This window comes from Carcharodon carcharias, chromosome 18, assembly GCF_017639515.1.
Source record: "Carcharodon carcharias isolate sCarCar2 chromosome 18, sCarCar2.pri, whole genome shotgun sequence".
NCBI lineage: Eukaryota > Metazoa > Chordata > Chondrichthyes > Lamniformes > Lamnidae > Carcharodon > Carcharodon carcharias.
In genome coordinates this window covers 101899317-101915554 of record NC_054484.1, presented here as the reverse complement: position 1 = coordinate 101915554, position 16238 = coordinate 101899317, and the positions used below count along the sequence as shown (strand labels likewise).

The following is a 16238-nucleotide window of genomic DNA, read 5'->3' as shown; positions in this document are numbered from 1 at the left end:
AGAGCCTTTGAATAGAGTTGCTGTTCCTCCGGATTGAGAGGGACCAATTGAGGTGGTTCGGGCATTGACAAGGATGCCCCCTGGTAGGCCCTTGCTGGAGCTGTACTGAGCACAGCCCACGGGGTGGAGACCTCAAGGCTTACTCAGGACATGCTGGAGGGATTACATCTCTCAGCTGGCCTGGGAACATCTGGGAATTCCCCAAGAGGAGCTGGAATCTGTGGCTGAGGAAAGGGAAACCTGGTCGGCCCTGCTCAGCTTACTGTCACCACGACCCTTACCAGGAAAAACGGTGTGAAAATGGATGGATGGATGGGTCCAAAATAAATGACCTCACAATTCCATCCGCCACAACTTTGGCATCTCATTTAATCTGTGCATCCCATTGTAACTTTTCTTCTCCCATCTAAACTTCTTATCCTAACTTTGTGCTATCTTCAAACTTGGTTGCACATCTCCCCATTCCTTCACCCAAGTCATTGATATATATTGTGAAAAACTGATCCCCAGTATAGATCTCTGGAGAAACACCATGCTTGTAATTTGTAATTTTGTAAATAAATATAAAAGTATGTGAAGGTTGTCACCAATTCTATCCTTCACCAACTGGCTTTCTGGACTAGAGCATGGTTGCAGAGGATGATTGCCTATTGGTGAAGGAGAGAACTGGAGCCAGTCTTTACGCACTTCTATATTTATTTAGAGTTACACATTACAAGCATACACCTGCCAAACCAACATCCACAGTTTCAGTCTGTGTCTATTTCTAAGGATTCAACTGAATCACTAGTTAATGTCCACCCCCTGCATACAGTTAACATACCATATGTCATATCCTGTCAATTGGAGAATATTCTCTTTATCCCTACTCCTGACACACTGTTGTGCTACCTGTGTTGGGCTTATTTGCTGTACAGCAGTTATTTATTTATCTATTTTGACTGCTAACTGATTAACCATTAATACTTAATTATGGTTGTGATGGATTTAATTTGATTTCTTAGTGTTATTTTTATTGTTTAGTTTATGTAGCCTGTTTTGCCTTTTGTTAATGTCAATGTTCATTCATTTAATTTTTATTTACTTAACTTAAAGCTGTTGCAAAGGTTTTCGGTCTTTCCTCCTCTTTATTAATTCTCCTTCCCCCTTCTCCTCCTCCTCCTCACTTCCACCATACCCCCAGGGTCGCCACAATGCTGATTGTTTACCCTTCTCACCACTGCGTCTTTTGATCTGGTCTGAAGTCTTTCTCCTCTTCTTCCTTGCAGTCTCACCTCCATTGTTTGCCTCACCACATTTCCTCTCTGTCTCTGCAACAGATAACCATACCACTTCAATCTCTTTTCGGCCACTTTCTTTGGTGCTCCCACAATCTTCACTGACTGCACCGCCACCACCCGCCCCTGCCTCCCCCCTGGCATGTGCTGGTCCTTGCTAGTTCACACATCTATCTTATTTGTACCCAGTCATTGTCCCTCTTTTCTTGATGTTGCCCAAGTTCTGCACCATATGTATTAATGTCTACTTAAATTTTTGTAGCCTCATAATCTACTACATTAAGTATTAAATGGTGATTAAATAATTTAGCACTTGCTTTAAAATGTTTCTCAGTTAATTTATTTCATAGTTGCTTCCCCTTCTGCATTGAATTCCCATTTGTACCAAATGCCTGTCTTTCAAGACCTCACTCTTAACCAACTCACTCTGCTGTGCTTCCAGCTTGAGCATGGCTCTTGCAAATAACATCCTTTATATACCTTCAGGTATATCAGTTGAAATTGTTCTATCAGCGCCAAACACTCAATATTGAATAGGCATCTGCTAGTGACTTGTTTGCAGTGGATTGACAGGTAAATAAGCTTGAGCTGCAGTTTGATGAAATATAATTTCTGTGCAACTTACCCACCATTATTACCCACAATTTATCTGCTACTCACTACTGAATTCCCACTTTTAACAAATTCCTGATTTCAAAGTCCACTATTCCTGGCTCATTTTTTTACTAGCCCATACTGCCCTCCTCTCAGCACAAACTGAAAATTATAAATTATTGGATAATCTATTTTTAGTAAAGTTAGCAGAGGGCTGAATGTTGGCTTGGGCAGCCCCAGAGCTCCCTCCTCTTACTCAGATAGTGTCATTGGATCATTCATATCCACCTGAGCAAGAACACAAAACTTCAGTTTAATGTCTCGTCCAAAAGGTGGTTGGGCTGTAACTTCCAGGCTCCCCAACATCAGATTGGGGGGATACCCCAAAGATGCGCTGGGGAACCCCTCTTGGAACTTCACAGGTAAGTATTTGCATGACAATTGCCCAGAAGTGCAAACTTCCTCTGAGCAATTATCCTGCGCTGTGAACATCCAAAAATGTGACTTAAATCGTAAACTTCGGATGATTCCAACAGGGTTACACCAATAGTTACTCAGACAATGTTAGAAGAATTAAAACCTCTTAAAACTCCTAGGTAACTATTGTAAAGATCCAGACCAATCCCCTCACGGGATTCCCCCAACACCCCTGACCACCCACCATTCCTCTGTCCCTGACTAACCACTCCCCACAGCATTCCCTACCATCGGAACCCCCATGGGATTTCCCCCACCTGCATGGGACTCCTCACCCGACCAATCCCACCATTGCGGGCCCAACTCTTAACCCCGACCTGACCGGACCCCCATCCCAGCAGTCCGAACCCGAACCTCCCCACCCCCGAGGTCCAACTAGACCCCCACTCCCCGTGATGTCCGTCACCCCCTCTGAAATTCTAACACCACCCCCCACCCCCGAATGTCCGACATGCCCACTCCCCTAAATGTCTGGCTCGCTCTGCCCCCACCCCTCCCGAATGTCTGGTCTGTTCCACCTCATGTCCAACCCAGCCCCCCACCCCCAATGTCTGACTACCACCACACTGCCCCAATGTCTGACCCCCTCCCCCGATGCCCACCTGACCTCCAATTCCCCCTTACCCCCAAATCCTGTCCACTTGCCTTAGGCACTTATATTCTCCCTGGCCTGTAAATTTCAATTGGACCTTTAAACTTTCCTGGTTTACAGCAGCTTGTACTGTAAATAGGGGGCATGTCCTCCTTCAAATCAACTCTGCTGAACTGCGATGCTAGACTTCAGAGACAGCTGTGCTGCCTTGACCTCAACTGGCCTGAGTTGGAATGTCAGGCAGGACAGGCATGGAATAAATTTGGCGTAGATAAATGGGCACTAAGTGGCAATCCGATGCTGATTGCCACTCTGAGGAAGTTACGGCCCAGTATCTCTCGCAATGTAGCAGCCCCATAGTATGCAATGATGAAGAAGATATTTATTGCTGTGTAGAAGGGAGAAAGTTTAGTTTCTTTGGCTTTTCAAATGATCTTAGTTCTAGATTTCACTATTATGTGTATTCAAATTAATCCAGTTGTGTAATCATAAGATGGTTTTGTTGTGTCTTTATTTTAGAAGTTATGCTTTTTAAAAAAAACTTTTGATAAATAATTTTGTTTGTTTAGAATGTTTCAATTCTAGTCTTGGCCTCGGGTGTTTGAAGCCTCATACTCTAATAAAATGGTGTTGTTTCATATAAAATACTTCACGGTATGCTGAAATGACAGACCTTTATGAATTTGCATCTGTCCGTGTGTCTCTTCAGCCTTTCAGCTTTGCATTAACTCATAATGCCAATAGGGACAACTTGGGGGTCAGAATTTTTAGCTCGGCATGTGGGCATGCACCCAACACGCCCAAGCGTGAAATAAAGCACGTTGATGCTGGCCGAGTGTGTCAACGTCAACACGCGCTCTTACGATATTTCGGTAGGTGGGTGCGCAATGAAGATGGAGGCGTGCCCGCCATTAATTAAATGGCCAGTTAAGGCACTTGAGACACCAATTGTCTCGGTATTTACGTAGCCCGTGCGATTTTCAAGCTGTCGCACGGGCTAAACAGGCAGGCGGGCCGGCCACAATTTCAAAAACTTCATTCACGGGCGGGATAAGAGCTTGTAAATGTGAGTAGTTTGTAGTTTAGGATATAACTTGCTGCTGGTCGCATCTTCATTTCACTTCAGCAGTCAGTGTTGTTTTCCAGGCCCCCAGAGGATTCAAAGCACTTGGGGCCTTCCAGGTATCAGACAGCCTTCCCTTACCCTGGTAATGGGGATTGTGGTCTCCGCTGGAGGCACCTCCTCTGAGGAGGAAGAGAGGGCCAGAAGGGGGAGGAGGCCAGGTGTCCCTAATTCAGCCTCCAGGGGAGCGACCTGTGGGAGGAGAGGTGTAGGCACAAGGGGCCCAGGGCCAGTGGGAAGTCCAAGGTGGAAGGGGTCGCAGAAGATACCGCTATCCTGTTGCCAGGGTTTATAGGCAGCAATGCAGCTATCTCAATGTGTCTGAGGTGCAATGCCGAAGGAGGCTCCGCCTCTCGAGGGAGACAGTGACCTCCATTTGTTAGAGGATCGGCCCTGAGATCAACTCTGATTGCGTGGGTGGACATCCTAGGCCACTGGCTTTGAAGGTCATGGTGACCCTCAACTTTTATGCCTCCGGCTCCTTCCAGGGCTCAGTGGGGGATCTGTGTGGAATCTCCCAGTCAGCTCTCCACAGTTGTGTCAAGCTGGTGACAGACACTCTTTTCAGGCGTGCGTTGACTTTCATTGACTATCATATGGACGAGGCCAGCCAGGCAGAGTGAACCAGAGGCTTTGCAGCAATTGTTGGGATCCCCCACATCCAGGGGGCAATTGACTACACACATGTGGCCACCAAAGTGCCAGTGGGTGAGCTGGGTACCTTTGTCAACAGGAAGGGATTCCACTCCATGAATATGCAGATAGTGTGTGATCACAGGATGCAGATTCTGCAAGTCTGTGCAAGGTACCCTGGCAGCTCCCGTGACACCTACATCCTGAGACATAATAAGGTGCCGTGCCTCTTCAATGCTTCAGTCCATCTGGATGGATGGCTGCTGGGTGACGAGCGCTATCCCCTCAAATGATGGCTCATGACGCCTCCCCGCCACCCAAGAACAGAGTCCAAGCAGCGGTATAACAGGAGCCACGCCTCCACAAGGGCGGTGGTAGAGAGAATCATAGGTCTTATCAAGATGCACTTCTGGTGCCTGGACCGTTCAGGGGGCGCACTCCAATACCCCCCAGATCATGTGTCTCTGATAGTGGTTGCATGCTGCGCTATCCTCAATCTGGCACTTGAAAGGGGGGACGCAGCGGAGGAAGAAGATCTTGATGCAGCTGCACAGGCAACAGACGATGAGTCCAGTAGTGAGTCTGAGGATGAGCACGGTCAAGAGAACGCTGAGGGCATAGACGCTGACCTGGGCAACCTCCAGGGAGGCAGGGATCACCCAGGACACTTTGATACAATGCTCCTTCAGCTAGCCTACCAAATAAGAGCCACCACCACATGCCAGGGCTGCAGGCTCCATACTCGATCCCTGACAGGACCAGTTCCTTGGTCAACAACACACACTATGTGCCATTTCAATAAAGGTTAAGGAGAAACACGCCCATCATAACATCATGGCTTACCCTACACCTGCAGAACAAATGAAGCATCCAGAAGCCAGCTGCACAAACACACATTTAATTAACTGGTGCCTGGCAAACATTCTACAAATTAACATTGACAGGTGTTTTCCATCACACCAATAAACACTGAACGGAAAAATGGAGGAAACAAATATCACCCGTGATCATGGTGTTGTGATTAAGGTGCTTTAAGTTTTCGCTTGTGGGTGCTACGTCTAGGTGCTCCCCCCTCGCTGGCACCAGCATTGGAGACAGCCTGCTCACTCTGCTGCCCTGTTGGCCTTGATGAATTTTGCGGGCGTCCTCTGGCCCGTGGAGCCTGTGCTGGCCCCTCCTGGCATCTCCCCAGTCATCGCAGCCTCTTCGGGTGCCACGGTCAGTAGCAGACGGGTGGAGGAGCTGCTGCCCTCATCCAGAGTGCCTTGAGAGGAGCCCGCAGAGATGACAGGCAGCTCGTGCGCCAACGTGTGGTCGCTCTGGACCTCTCTGCTCACCACTGATGGACGGGCACCTAGTTGGGATACTGGCTGCCCAATCAATCTCCCACACTGACACTGACCACCTGAGATCATTGCCGGTGTGAGGACTTGCAGGTCCGAGCGCATCCCAGGAACCCCCGATTCAGTTCCTGGAGGAGCCTCTCCATAGAGTCGCCACTCTCTCCTTGGAGGAGGCATTGCGCTCGGCCATGAGGGTCAATGCATTGCTCATGCTCTGCAAGGACTCTTCCGCAACAGAGACCATGGCATGCATTCCCTCATGTATCTCCGCCAGATCCTCCCACACACCCTGCTGGATGTCCAGCATCTGCTGCCTCATGGACGATTCCAGAGGCACATCAGCCATCAAATGAGCATTGTCCTGGTCCCCAGCCATCCTTCAACTGTCAGCGCCCTGGGCACTCTCTGCCTCCACCTGCACCTCAATCGATTGCGAAGTTCCCTCGCCAATGTGTACCGAGATAGCCAGCGATCTAATGCCCACCGAGGCTTCTCCATGGCCATTATTATTGATCTGTTAAAGTGAACAATTATATGTGAATACCCTTCTGTATATTTCTCCTACGAGTGCCTTTTAGTTTCATCCAACTTGAATTTAATTGTTTTGGCTTTTGTGATAATATCCATGCCATTGATGACCTTCAGTCTGATTCCAGAGATACAAGATGGCCACCGTGTGCATTTGTGTTCTGCTAGAGTTTAATTAAATTTTTCACTCAGAGCAGAAATGTCAAATCTTTTGGAGTTCTGCGTGGTCTCCCATTTTCCACCCTACATAGACCTGTTCTCATTTAAATCTTTGCTGACTATGTATTAACTTGCTCCAAGTCTCATTTATTCATTACATCTATGCTTGCTGACCTACACTGGCTCCTGGTCCGACTGCCTCAATCTTAATATCCTCACCTGAGAGGCCCCCCCTGGCCTCTTCCTTGACTATTTCTGCAACCTTCTCCAGCCCTACAAGCCATCACGATCTCTGTACTCCCTCAATTCTGGCCTAATCCACAACTTCAATTTTATTTGTTCCACCATTGGTGACCATACTTGAAACTGCTTGGTTCTAAACTTTGGAATTCTGTCCCTAAATTTCTCCATGTCTCTACTTGTTCTCCTTTAAGATGGTCCGTAAAACCTACATCATTAACCAAGCTTTTGGCCGTCTGCAAGTTGTTGTTGTTGCCCCCTATACATGCAGAAAGTGATTCCATACATAACATACACAATGTTGAACTCCCATAATAAAAGAATGAAATTTCAATACATGCAAAATGTGAGACTCACAAAAATAAGTAAAGATGATCTCTATTACAACTCCTCTCTCAAAGCTTTCCTTTCCTGTACCACTGCAGCTTCCATCTGCTATCTGCCCAGAAGTAAGTTAGTTTTGAATAAAATGTTTAATATTCAGTGAGAGTAAATGTATGACCTTTAAACAAAAAGTTAGCTTTTCAGAATGAACGGGACTACAAATTTCTTCAAAAAAGTTGTAGAAAATACTTTTGTAGTTGGCAACTGCAATTATGTTTTACTGAAACCCTGGTGACAACCCTAAATTCATTTTTTAAAAAATGTTTCTATATTAAGTCTTGGAATTTTTAGACATTAAGTATTTATCTTTGGCATTTGGAGACTTTGCTAAGACATAACATGCTCACATTTTTGCCTTCTGATAACACAGGATTTGCTCGGAACTTGTCAGAGGGCAGCAATGCGAATTACACAGAATATGTGGCCACTAGGTGGTACCGATCACCAGAACTACTACTTGGGTAAGTTGTTGAGCTGCTCCACAGTTGTCAATTAGAAGATTATTATAAAACATCAAGTTGATTCAGTGGACTTGTTAAAAATGAAATGAGTACACATTGAAATTACCTAATATATTGAGAAACCCAGTGAATTTTCCTAAGACTCATGACAAAGTGAATCTTTTAAGGACTGTGGTAGACAAGGAAGCCAGTTGATTCTGTCCCCAGTTAATATCAGAACTCTGCTGTTTTTGACAAATCCAACAACACAACATTGGGAAGTGGTTTATTTGGAAGACGTCTGTTTTGCTCTGTCAATGCAAAAGTTCTAAAAATAAAACAGGAAAAGAAATGGAATAATGGGAACTTCTTTAAACACTTTTTAAAAATCTATATATCTTGTCTCTTATTTTCAAAACCAGTGGAACATTTCTATAATTATGTGATTGATTACATAAGTGCTATGTTGTATTCATGGCTCATTTAACTGGAAGGCTAAGAACAGTAAACACAACAGAATTGAGAGTGACCTCCAAATAGTTTTGAGACTTAACTGATTGTACACTGCAAAACTCGCACTCTTGGTGTAACACCACTTCGCTGTCCACTAATCCTAATTCAGGATTTGCTTTGCATGTGATGATACATGTTACTGCATAGAGGAAGGTCATTGATTAAGTCAGTACAGTCATACAGGTTCGAGCTATGAAAGTCATTGGCTCATAACAAGGAAACAAAGGTTCGACATCAACATAGCGCTGCTGTACCGTTGTGAACAAGTACTCAACTCTTCCATTGCCACCAAAACTTCCCCTTTAATGGTGAGCTGTAGCTGACCTTTCTGTGCCCCAGCCATGTTGACCATATATAAAGCTCTCTAGATAAACCTTTTTATGTGTCTAAATCAATTGGGGATCATTTTTTTAACCAATTTTGACAATAAACAGACACAATTGCTGAGAAATGATGATAGTTTTATTAGAAAAAAATTAGAAAAAGTATTGGAAATGTTTGACCAGATGACTCATTAAGGATCAGTAATTTCAGTGTCAATTTCAATATCTTCCTTCACCTTGGCCTTTAGTTGTTTTCCTTTCAGGTCTGCCTCTCTGTGGTAAAGGACAAAGTTCACCTTTACATTGGGTTTAGTGGCATATTGAGTTTACTGGCTCCTGATGTGTGGCAGGCGTGGGTGGGGTGGGGGTGGTCTAATGCAGGTAACAGCAAACTCTAAAGTAACTTCCAGATTTTCTAAACTCAGGAAAATACCGTGAAAAATATCATCCAACAAGTTCAATTTGGAGTTGCCACCAGCTGTGAGAGATAAAAACTTCATTAATCAGTTGACATATCACAAAACAAATCCCAGTATAAAAGAAGGGGAAGAGAGCCACTGAATACCAAGCCATTTATTTAATACTAAACCTTAACGTAACATTAATTACATGCAAGTAACAAGAGATGATAGTACTTGTCATTATTCTGCTTAATATTGCATCAAGCTGAGAAGATATTCCTGCTCGGCAGTGTGTTGAAGTCACATGACGAATGCGTAGGTACAATGTGGGTGTACCTACACCACATGGACTGCAGTGGTTCAAGAAGGCAGCTCACCACCACCTTCTCAAGGGCAACTAGGGATGGGCATTAAATGCTGGCCCAGCCAGCAAAGACCATGAATGAAGAAAAAAAAATAACTAAATAAATAATTGTGCCTTATTCAAATACTGTACATTCTTGTGCAGAAGTCAAATTTTTGAGACCAATTTTTTAGACCAAAAGTCAGGGGACAGGGGGTCAACTTCCATGTGGGTAGTGTTTTCGAGGTGTTGATATACATGCTTAATTTGGGCCTAAATGAAATCCAACAAAGACCATCACAATGGAATAAAGTAGAAAGCAACAACACTAAAAAAATTCATAATAATTCTCTAACATGTACTTATTTTACAACATTGCAAACTATATTTCATCCATGTGTATTGTCAGCCATTATTTTATGATATTACAAACAATGCCTGTTTCATCCAGTGCAATATAAATATACACTGTAACAAATTAACTAAGATTTCACATTGAAACCCTTTGAAATCATCTGATCACTATCTCAATCACCGAACAATTCATCCCTATAACCTGGTTGAATAACATCAATGCATAGATCCTCCTGGTCTTCATCGGTAGTACCCCTAACTTCGATATCATCATTCCACAAGTAATTGTCCTCGGTACCATTGAGCACATTCGATGTTCCACATTTTAGAAATTATTTTTTGACAATGTTGTGGTCAAGTTCATTCCAACGTCTGCAACCCATTGACACTATGTTACTAGTGAGGATGCTCACATAATTCTGCCCTTAGTGAATGTTTTTTCACCTTCCAACATCCAAATGTTCCACATTTTTTGAATGCTGTCCTTGAGAGGTTTGTTTTTACACATATCCAAGGGTTGAACAACACTCTTAAGACTGCTGGGAACAACTGTCAACAAGGTGGGATTTAAAATGTCCCAGATGAGCAAGTTATTATCTTTGTGTAGTCCTCCTGCACTTCTTTTTGATCAATTTCTTGCAATCACTGTCATCCATCCAGCCTTTCATGTGAGCATGGACAACAATGCCTTTCGGAAATTTCTCCTTGGGGAGAGTTTTGCGCTTAAATATCACCATTGGCTTTTGTTTTGTGCCCATCTACCATACAAGATGGAACTACTGTGAACCACATCTTCTTGAGACAAGTTGTCCTTATAAGGACGTTTTTCACCAGCCTTGAGACCGATATTGTTTGCTGGCATGTCGAAGTTTATTGGTATTTCGTCCATATTTCCAATGCCATTGTGTCTCCTGCCAATGCAAGGTGGCAGTCTGCGCATGCGCACTGATCTACACGTGCAAAATCTAAGGATGTCACTCCACTGTGCCCAGCCTGCCAGTATCACACTGTGCATGCGCTGATGACGTCAGCACACTTCCCAGGGAGTGTGTCAGTATGCACAGGGCACCCATGGGGAGTGTTGGGCAGTATTTACAAGGGGTCCGCATCTGCTCCTCCTCACCCCAATTCCCCTTCAAGAGACACAGCATAAAGAGAAAGAACAAAAAGATCTTCTGCAGACAAGGACTAAGAAGCTGATAAATTGTAATAAGAGATGGAATCCCTGGGGAGTGTGTCTGCAGTATCATTGTTTCCCCATGCAGTGGTTCGAGACTGAAATAAACAGAGGCACAGTAGAATACATAACACATTCATATTGTTAAGTTTCGGCATTTTCTCCATGTGTGCATTTAGAACTGTTAATGCCATTTATCACTGTTGGTATAACTCTGCTCCAAGTGCACATTGAAAGGCTGTGATGATTTGAGCAGCACCAACTTTAGACCCTGGCCACTGCTACTCCATTGCATGACATAACTGAGTAAAAAAGTCTAACTGTGCATGCAAGGCATTGGCAGCAAACATAGCCTTCCAATGCAGGCCAATTGATGCACATTTTTCTATCATTGCTGGATGGTGGAATTTGATGATCATATCTTTGAGTTTAGGTGGCAGATGGTGTGAAATTTTTGCTTTTTCACAGAGTATTAAATCATGCTTTTTCATGAATCTTGTGCAGCACCTGACATTGACCTTGAATTCTGGAATACTATTTTTCTTCACTTCTTTGAGGGTGTAGAGTCAGATGACTCCACAGGTGATAATATGACTATTTTGCCGATGCTTGTTAACCCATTCTGCCGCTTTTTTTTCCTGGTGAGGCCATTTTCTTGGTCTTCCTCTGTTAGCATATTCTTATGCCTCTTTTTCAGTTTACTAGATACTTTTCTCCATTCTCTTAATTATTTTCTTGGAAACATTAAAGTCTTTGCTGCAGCGTAATTATTAGTCTTCATGGCGAATGCTACAGCCTTCATTTTAAATTGAGTTGCATACTTGTACTTCCTTGAAGGCCCCATGATGGATCATATGTAACAGATTAGTCTTGTCAATTGGCTGGGAGATTGCCGCCAGAATTGACGGAGCGAAAATCTAAAGGTTCCTCCATGTGCAGTATTTACAAGGGGTCCGCATCTGCTCCTCCTCACCCCAATTCCCCTTCAAGAGACACAGCATAAAGAGAAAGAACAAAAAGATCTTCTGCAGACAAGGACTAAGAAGATGATAAATTGTAATAAGAGATGGAATCCCTGGGGAGTGTGTCTGCAGTATCATTGTTTCCCCATGCAGTGGTAAATTAATGAATTGTAGTAATTACTAGTAAGTAATTTATAATCACAACATGGCTTGATCCCTGAAAAAGTAGAATTGACTTTTACATAAGGTATATAAAAAATTACTTTTTTAAGCCATAAGTCATGGGATCAATGTTTACACGAGTACATTTGATAAATGGAAGCATGAGGATAATATAAGGGGATGCAGTTTATTTCAAATGATGGCAGGTCTCCTCCAGTCAATCAGCATCCTAACTTGGAAATATATCGCCGTTCCTTCACTATCACTGGGTAAAAAACCTGGAACTCACTCCCTAACAGCACTGTGGGTGCACCTCCACCACATGGACTGCAGAAGTTCAAGAAGGCAGCTCACCACCACCTTCTCGAAAGCAACTAGGGATGGGCAATAAATGCTGGCCCAGCCAGCGAAGCCCACATCCCGTGAAAAAAGGTCAGGAGCCATGGGTTTGCAAGATTTGACTCCTATCTTGCATTCTTTTTATTGGATGCAAGTTTCATGACTTCAGTGACAGGATACTTAAACTTTACTCTTTTACATGATCAGGATGCTTTTACTTGTCCATTTAAGCACAGCCACAGCTACTTGGCAGTATTCATTTAAATTCAGCAATTGGACAAGTTAACTATTTTACCACCACCTCCCTGCTTGCCCCACCACCGTGTAACTTATTGTAAAATAGGATAAAGGTTTGCAGGGTTAGAGACCTTTACATCGTTTATGGGTCAGTTGAAGCTGTTAATTTTACTAATTTGTGATTTACTAATTAGTGAACATCATTATATAGTATGGCTTAGCTGATTTATATTTTCACAGACTCTTGCAACAGATGTATTTGAACTATATGTAACTCCTAGGGTGGGAGGTGGGGTGAGTGGGGATTGATGTTCTGTAGCAAAATCATGTTGCATTGCCTCTTTACATTAATGTCAGACATCGATAATTGCCCATCATTAATATAAATTGAAATGGCAATGCTTTTTCAAAATAAGTCTGAAATATTTAAGTAAAAATGGCATTTAGTCATAAATTAAAATTTTAGATGCTTAACGTACTATGTTTCAGAATTTTAGATTTCAGATTTTTTTTTGTCATGTTTACCATCTTGACACCCATTCCGCCCCCATCCCCAAAGAGGGGGAAAGCTGTCTTTTGTAATACGATATAAAATGCATCATTCTACTTGTATTTTGGTTTCCTTCTCTTCCTTTGCAGGGCTCCATATGGAAAGGCTGTTGACATGTGGTCTGTGGGCTGCATTCTTGGAGAATTAAGTGACGGACAACCACTTTTTCCAGGAGAGAGTGAAATAGATCAGCTTTACACAATCCAGAGAGTATTGGGACCACTGCCACCTGAGCAGATGAAGCTCTTTTACAGTAATCCTCGCTTTCATGGCTTGCGGGTACAGTGTTTAAATATGTTGAAGTCGAATTAAGAATCAATGTGCACCCAAAGTTCTCCTATAGAAAGATTATCATAAGTATATTTATTAAGATGATAAGCTAGATTGTTCTGATCAAATGCTTCAAATACGGTTTACAAACTACAAACTGGAGAGAGTTGGATTGCAATCATTGAGCTTGTTTCTTTACAGAAACATCATTGAAACTAAAATATATATTCAGATGAAATTGGCATTAAAAAATTAAGTTTGTCACAAACTCCTTTATGAGCTGTCGATCAATTTCTTAAAAAAATTAATTGATTATGACTTTTAAAAATGGGTTGAAATTAATCAATTAAAGTTTTAATCTGTTAACCTTGGTTTTAATTGTGCCTTTAATTGATACAGTTGTTGTATCCATCTCTGAGCTACGTTCCTGACCTGTAATTTTTACATTAAAAACCTATTGATTGTCTTGAATCTAACTGGCCCAAAAATTGTCTTTCAGTTTACTATCCTTGCTAACTTACCACTCTTACTAACTTACTTCCCACTCAAGGCTTCCTGCCACCTGCTCAACGCCTCTCTTGCTCTCTCCCCCTCACCTCTTTTTTCTCCTGACCCCTTTGCCCCCTGCTATTCGCCATGCTTCTTGCCGCCTCATTCACTCCCTCCTGCTCCCTCCCACTCCCTGCCCTTCTCCCAAGCCACTTGAGACAGCAAACAGGAAAAAGAAAGCAGTGATGAGATCGAGAGAGGGAAACAGTGAGTGGGGATCAGCAATTTAGGAGGTCAGGAGAGGGAAGTGGTGAGCAGGGGTTCAGGAGAGGGAAGTGTCGAACGGAGGGAAGAAGAGGTTATGAGAGTGAAGCAGCGAGTGGAAGGGAATGAGCGGGTAGGGAGAGATGGTGAGTGGAGTTATAGAAACAAAGAATGTAGGAGCAGGAGTAGGCCGTTCGGCCCTTCAAGCATGCTCTGCCATTCATTATGATCATGGCTGATCATCCAACTCAATAGCCTGCTCCCGCTTTCTCCCCATATCCTTTGATCCCTTTTGCCCCTAGAGCTATATCTAACTCGTTCTCGAAAACATGCAATGTTTTGACCTCAACTACTTTCTGTGGTAGCGAATTCCACAGGCTCACCGCTCTCTAGGTGAAGAAATTTCTCCTCATCTCAGTCCTAAATGGTCTACCCCATATCCTCAGACTGTGACCCCTGGTTCTGGACTCCCCCACCATCGGGAACATCCTTCCTGCATCTACCCTATCTAGTCCTGTTACAATTTTATAGGTTTCTATGAGATCCCCACTCATTCTTCTGAACTCCAGTGAATATAATCCTAACCGACTCAATCTCTCCTCATATGTCAGTCCCGCCATCCCAGGAATCAGTCTGGTAAACCTTCGCTGCACTTCCTCTATAGCAAGAACATCCTTCCTCAGATAAGGAGACTAAAACTGCAAATAATAGTCCAGGTGTGGTCTCACCAAGGCCCTGTATAATTGCAGCAAGGCATCCCTGCTCCTGTACTCGAATCCTCTGGCTATGAAAGCCAATATACCATTTGCCTTCTTTACCCTCTGTTGCACCTGCATGCTTATCTTCAGCGACTGATGTACGAGGACACCCAGGTCTCGTTGCACATTCCCCTCTCTCAATTTATATCCATTCAGATAATAATCTGCCTTCCTGTTTTTACTACCAAAGTGGATAACTTCTCATTTATCCACATTATACTGCATCTGCCATGCATTTGCCCACTCACTCAGCTTGTCCAAATCACACTGAAGCATCTCTGCATCCTCGTCACAGCTTATCTTCCCACCCAGCTTTGTGTCATCTGCAAATTTGGAGATATTACATTCAGTTTCCTCATTTAAATCATTAATATATATTGTGAATAGCTGGGGTCTCAGCACTGATCCCCACTTGTCACTGCCTGCCATTTGGAAAAAGACCTGTTTATTCCTACTCTTTGTTTCCGCCAACCACTTTTCTATCCATCTCAATACACTATGCCCAATCCCACACACTTTAATTTGACACACTAATCTCTTATGTAGGACTTTGGCGAAAGCCTTCTGAAAGTCCAAATAAACCACATCCACTGGCTCCCCCTCATCAACTCTACGGGTTACATTCTCGAAAAATTCCAGTAGATTTGTCAAGCATGATTTCCTTTTTATAAATCCAAGCTGACTGTCCGATTCTGCCACTGTTTTCCAAGTGCTCAGCTATTAAATCTTTTATAATGGATTCTAGAATTTTCCCCACTACCGACGTCAGGCTGACTGGTCTATAATTCCCTATTTTCTCTCTACCTCCCTTTTTAAATAGTGGGGTTAAATTAGCTACCCTCCAAACTGCTGGAACTGTTCCAGAGTCTGTAGAATCTCAGAAGATGACCACCAGTACATCCACTATTTCTAGGGCCACTTCCTTAAGTACTCTGGGATGTAGATTATCAGGCCCTGGGGATTTATCGGCCTTCAATTCCATCAATTTCTCCATCACCATTTCCCTACTAACACTGACTTCTTTCAGTTCCTCCTCCTCACTAAACCCTGTGTTCCCCAACATTTCTGGTATGTTATTTGTGTCCTCCTTTGTGAAGACAGAACCAAAGTATGTATTTAGTTATTCAGCCATTTCTTTGTTCCCCATTATAAATTCCCCTGTTTCTGACATTTGTCTTCACCGATCTTTTTCTCTTCACATACCTATAGAAACTTTTACAGTTAGTTTTTATGTTCCCCACAAGCTTACTCTCGTACTCTATTTTCCCCTTCTTAATCAATCCCTTGGTCCTCCTTTGCTGAATTC

The 16238-nt window shown here is 43.2% G+C and overlaps 1 protein-coding gene across 5 annotated transcripts in view; it reads left to right on the top strand.

The window, feature by feature from the left end:
* cdkl5 (cyclin-dependent kinase-like 5) overlaps nt 1-16238 on the top strand; it is a 190992-nt gene that overhangs the window by 126523 nt on the left and 48231 nt on the right. For all 5 annotated transcript variants that reach the window (XM_041211033.1, XM_041211034.1, XM_041211032.1 and 2 more), the window contains 2 exons: nt 7721-7811; nt 13241-13430. In XM_041211033.1, the coding sequence (XP_041066967.1) occupies nt 7721-7811; nt 13241-13430 (281 nt within the window). The remainder of the gene's footprint in view (nt 1-7720; nt 7812-13240; nt 13431-16238) is intronic.